Source organism: Diaphorina citri, unplaced genomic scaffold, assembly GCF_000475195.1.
Source record: "Diaphorina citri unplaced genomic scaffold, Diaci psyllid genome assembly version 1.1 scaffold4988, whole genome shotgun sequence".
Lineage (NCBI taxonomy): Eukaryota > Metazoa > Arthropoda > Insecta > Hemiptera > Psyllidae > Diaphorina > Diaphorina citri.
The window spans coordinates 6781-9189 of record NW_007382369.1 but is presented as its reverse complement, the minus strand read 5'-3'; the positions used below and the strand labels follow the sequence as shown (position 1 = coordinate 9189).

Here is a 2409-nt window from a genome sequence, read left to right as displayed (position 1 = left end):
CATTGATCATTTCAGTATTTATTTAAAAGGCAGTTCATTTGTCGTATATTCTGATCACAAACCGGTTGTCAATTTGTTGACTAATCAAAAAAATATTCCTTCAGCTAGACTGGAACGGTTGATCTTCAAGATTCAAAGCTATGATTTCAGAATTATACATACTCCTGGTGCTTTGAATCCTTCTGATTACATGTCTCGACATCCTAATCACGAAGTTTGTCAACAATTTCCCGAGGAAGAGTTTATTCATGCTGTGTCTGAACGTGCGAGACCTATTGCTATCACAAGAGAACAAATTATCTTGGAAACGAAAGCAGATTCTACTTTACAAAGTGTTATTCATCTGCTTGGTTTACCAGATCAAGAAAATGTTTGGAAGACTTCTGATTTGATAGAATACAAGAAAATTCGGGATGAGTTGACAGTGACTGATGATGGTATTTTACTTCGAGGAAGAAGGATTGTCATACCTCAGAAGTTGCAAGCGAGAACGTTGTATTTTGCTCATAAGGGACATTTTGGTGTTGTGAGGACTAAACAATTATTGCGTGGGAAAGTTTGGTTTCCGGGAATGAACAAAATGATCGAAGATAAAATAAAGTCCTGCATTCCTTGCCAGACTACGATGGTATCTAATCACCCGGCACCTTTGTGTCCTACACCTTTACCTGATCAGCCCTGGTCTAATTTGGCAATAGACTTTGCTGGGCCTTTCGATCATAACGAATATGCTCTCGTTTTGATTGATGAGTACACTAGATATCCTTTTGTTGAAATCATTCCTAATATCAGAACTCCTACTGTTGTAAAGATACTGAAGAAAATATTTTCAATGTTTGGTATACCTAATGTCCTCAAGAGTGATAATGGACCACCATTCAATGGGGAAGAGTTCACTGAGTACCTGACAATGATAGGATGTAAACATCAGAGGAATGATGACGAAAAGAAGAAGAAAATGAAAGATTATGTTGATGGCAAAAGAAGAGCTAAACCGTTGGATTTGTGTGCTGGTGATCAAGTGTTGATGAAGAAAAAACCTGACTGTAAATACTTTAATTCAAAACCATTGGAAATCATTGATATAAAAGGAAATCAAGTGACAGCACAAAATGAAGACGAAACAATAACCCGAAATTCGACATTCTTCCGTGCTGTTCCCCATCCTACTCAATCACCGGACAATTTACCACCTCCTACTTCAGATTCTCAAGTGGATGTTCAGTCAGAACCAGAGGAGATTGAAGTTGCTGTTGAAACTCCTCCAAGTCCGAATGTTTCTCCTCCAGTTTTGAGAAGATCCACCAGAGAAACAAGACCTCCCCAGAGATATGGAGAATGGATATGAAGAAGGGGAGGGATGTAGTGGCCGGTTGATATTGGGAACTGAAATAGCCATCTGAAATAGCCATTCGTTTCTTCTCAGTTTTGAAATGTAAAAGTTCTTACAATAAAATTATTGATCTTTCACAATACTCCATGTCTTTTCATATATAACATTGCGTTCTAAACTGTAAAATTTAGTATAGATGTATTTTTGTTTTTTGTTATTGTTTGTCCGGTTAATTTATATATTTTATTAGGTTAATTTATTTTTTTTTTTTTTTTTTTTTAGAAGAGCTTTCGACTATATGTTTATAAGCTTCAAGTGTTAGTGTGTGTGTTATATCAGGAGTGTTAAAATAACTCTATTGTGTTCATGATAATATGACTTTGGTTAAGTTACAAATTTCTTTACTTAAAAGAAGCCTAGGTGCTGTCAGGACGAATGGTTTTAGAAAGCAGCAAAGGTCCAGTGAGGTAAAGTTGTGATGTAGTTTTAGATAAGGGTAGGTGATGCTTGGCCGACACTGCCTAGGTTTGACAAAAGGTTGGTCAAAGAGCCATGGATGGTGTGCTTCTGCCAGCCTCGCAAGTCCCAACTCCCGTACCCACATACGGTACCCATAGAAGTCGGATACTCGACAGTGCCGATACCAATTCTAGTGCCTCTTCAGTTCATTCTTACCTGTAAAAAGGGGGAAGTTAAATTCGATTTTAACCTGAACCGTTTATGCATGCTATAAACATGTTCCATTGCTCGATATTCCAACTGAGCACTAAAAAGGGGAGGGCTGCGTATTTCATCTTCTATTACGCAGGTAATCGATTACCTGATTTTAATGAGTATTTGTCATGTATGTCTCAATTCCAAAGCTCGTTGTGGTCAGTGTAACTTTATAGTACGGCGGAAAAAATTTTTACCAAGTGCGGTTAAGGGCTCAAGTCTGATCTTGCGCCCTTGAATATCGAGAATGGGACTATGTGACATGTTCAGACTTAAAAGGAATCATTTATGCGACATTACGCTAACTTCAAAACTCTCGAATTCCACATAAGACGAATCCCTTCTGATTGATTCACAACATC

At 37.7% G+C, this 2409-nt stretch overlaps 1 protein-coding gene across 1 annotated transcript; it reads left to right on the top strand.

The window, feature by feature from the left end:
* The first annotated feature begins 190 nt into the window (after nt 1-190).
* On the top strand, nt 191-1348 carry LOC108253940 (uncharacterized protein K02A2.6-like). The gene has a single exon (XM_017448775.1). It carries the CDS (start codon nt 191-193, stop codon nt 1346-1348), a length of 1158 nt encoding a protein of 385 aa, XP_017304264.1.
* The last annotated feature ends 1061 nt before the right edge of the window (nt 1349-2409 follow it).